General features: G+C 51.0%; 1 protein-coding gene across 1 annotated transcript in view; it reads right to left on the bottom strand.

Annotated features, from left to right (window-relative positions):
* The window catches only part of SLC6A2 (solute carrier family 6 member 2), a 55,727-nt gene extending 55,592 nt beyond the window's left edge, over window positions 1-135 (bottom strand). Inside the window, exon 1 of the mRNA XM_005422793.2 lies at window positions 21-135. Within this exon, the coding sequence (XP_005422850.1) occupies window positions 21-135 (115 nt within the window). The remainder of the gene's footprint in view (window positions 1-20) is intronic.
* Window positions 136-778: the final 643 nt, after the last annotated feature.

Genomic DNA, 778 nt, shown 5'->3' with positions numbered 1-778 from the left:
CACTGCCCGGAGCTCCGCACTGCTCCGAGCCCCGCACCGCCCCTGGTTCCCCGCCGAGTTGCTCAGGTCGGCTCCGTCCTGCCGCAGACGACGGCGCGGTCGGAGCTGCTGCTTCCCGCCGGGCAAAACGCGCATCCCTAGTCCAGGCAGCTGAAATTGCCCTTAGCAGGTAACAGGTAGAGCCTGCTTGGATTGCCCACTTCCCTTCTTTCTCGGCTGGTCTCCCCTGTCCGCTAGTGTGGCTTTAGTTAAACAGCAGAACTTTGGGCTTTTGACATCAGAACCCGGTGGGGTGCAGGCTGCACGGCAGAACTGGACACTGCTAATGCTCCTGTGCCAGGGCTGATGGATGCCCAGCTTCTTCTTTCATGGTAAGTATGAGACTGGCAGAATTCAGTTGTCAGGTTAAGGCGTTTGTGGGACATTAGCTATTTGCTGCTATTCCAGATGGAACCCGAGTCTTTTGCATGTAAAATGGACAAAAAATTATCTGGCAGAACAGTGATTGATGTCAGAAGTTGGCTAAATACGACTGCAGAAAGGAGTTTTCAGGGACTCTTCTTGTTACAGCTGTGAATAGTAACTCTACACTCCTTGTCAGTTAAGGGAATAAAATTTGTCCACAAAAGACAGAAACCAGCTTTCTCTCCCCCGTATTAAATAGCTTCCCTTCTGCCTGGCATCAGTGAGAGCAGGTCAAGTCACAGAGGATTCTCGAAGGTGTTAACAGCCTACCATACTTACTTATTCTGCTAGGGCTGATAAAACACTATTACAT

Source organism: Geospiza fortis, unplaced genomic scaffold, assembly GCF_000277835.1.
Source record: "Geospiza fortis unplaced genomic scaffold, GeoFor_1.0 scaffold97, whole genome shotgun sequence".
NCBI classification, from domain to species: domain Eukaryota; kingdom Metazoa; phylum Chordata; class Aves; order Passeriformes; family Thraupidae; genus Geospiza; species Geospiza fortis.
The sequence above is the reverse complement of the archived record's forward strand: the minus strand, read 5'-3'. Positions and strand labels throughout refer to the sequence as shown.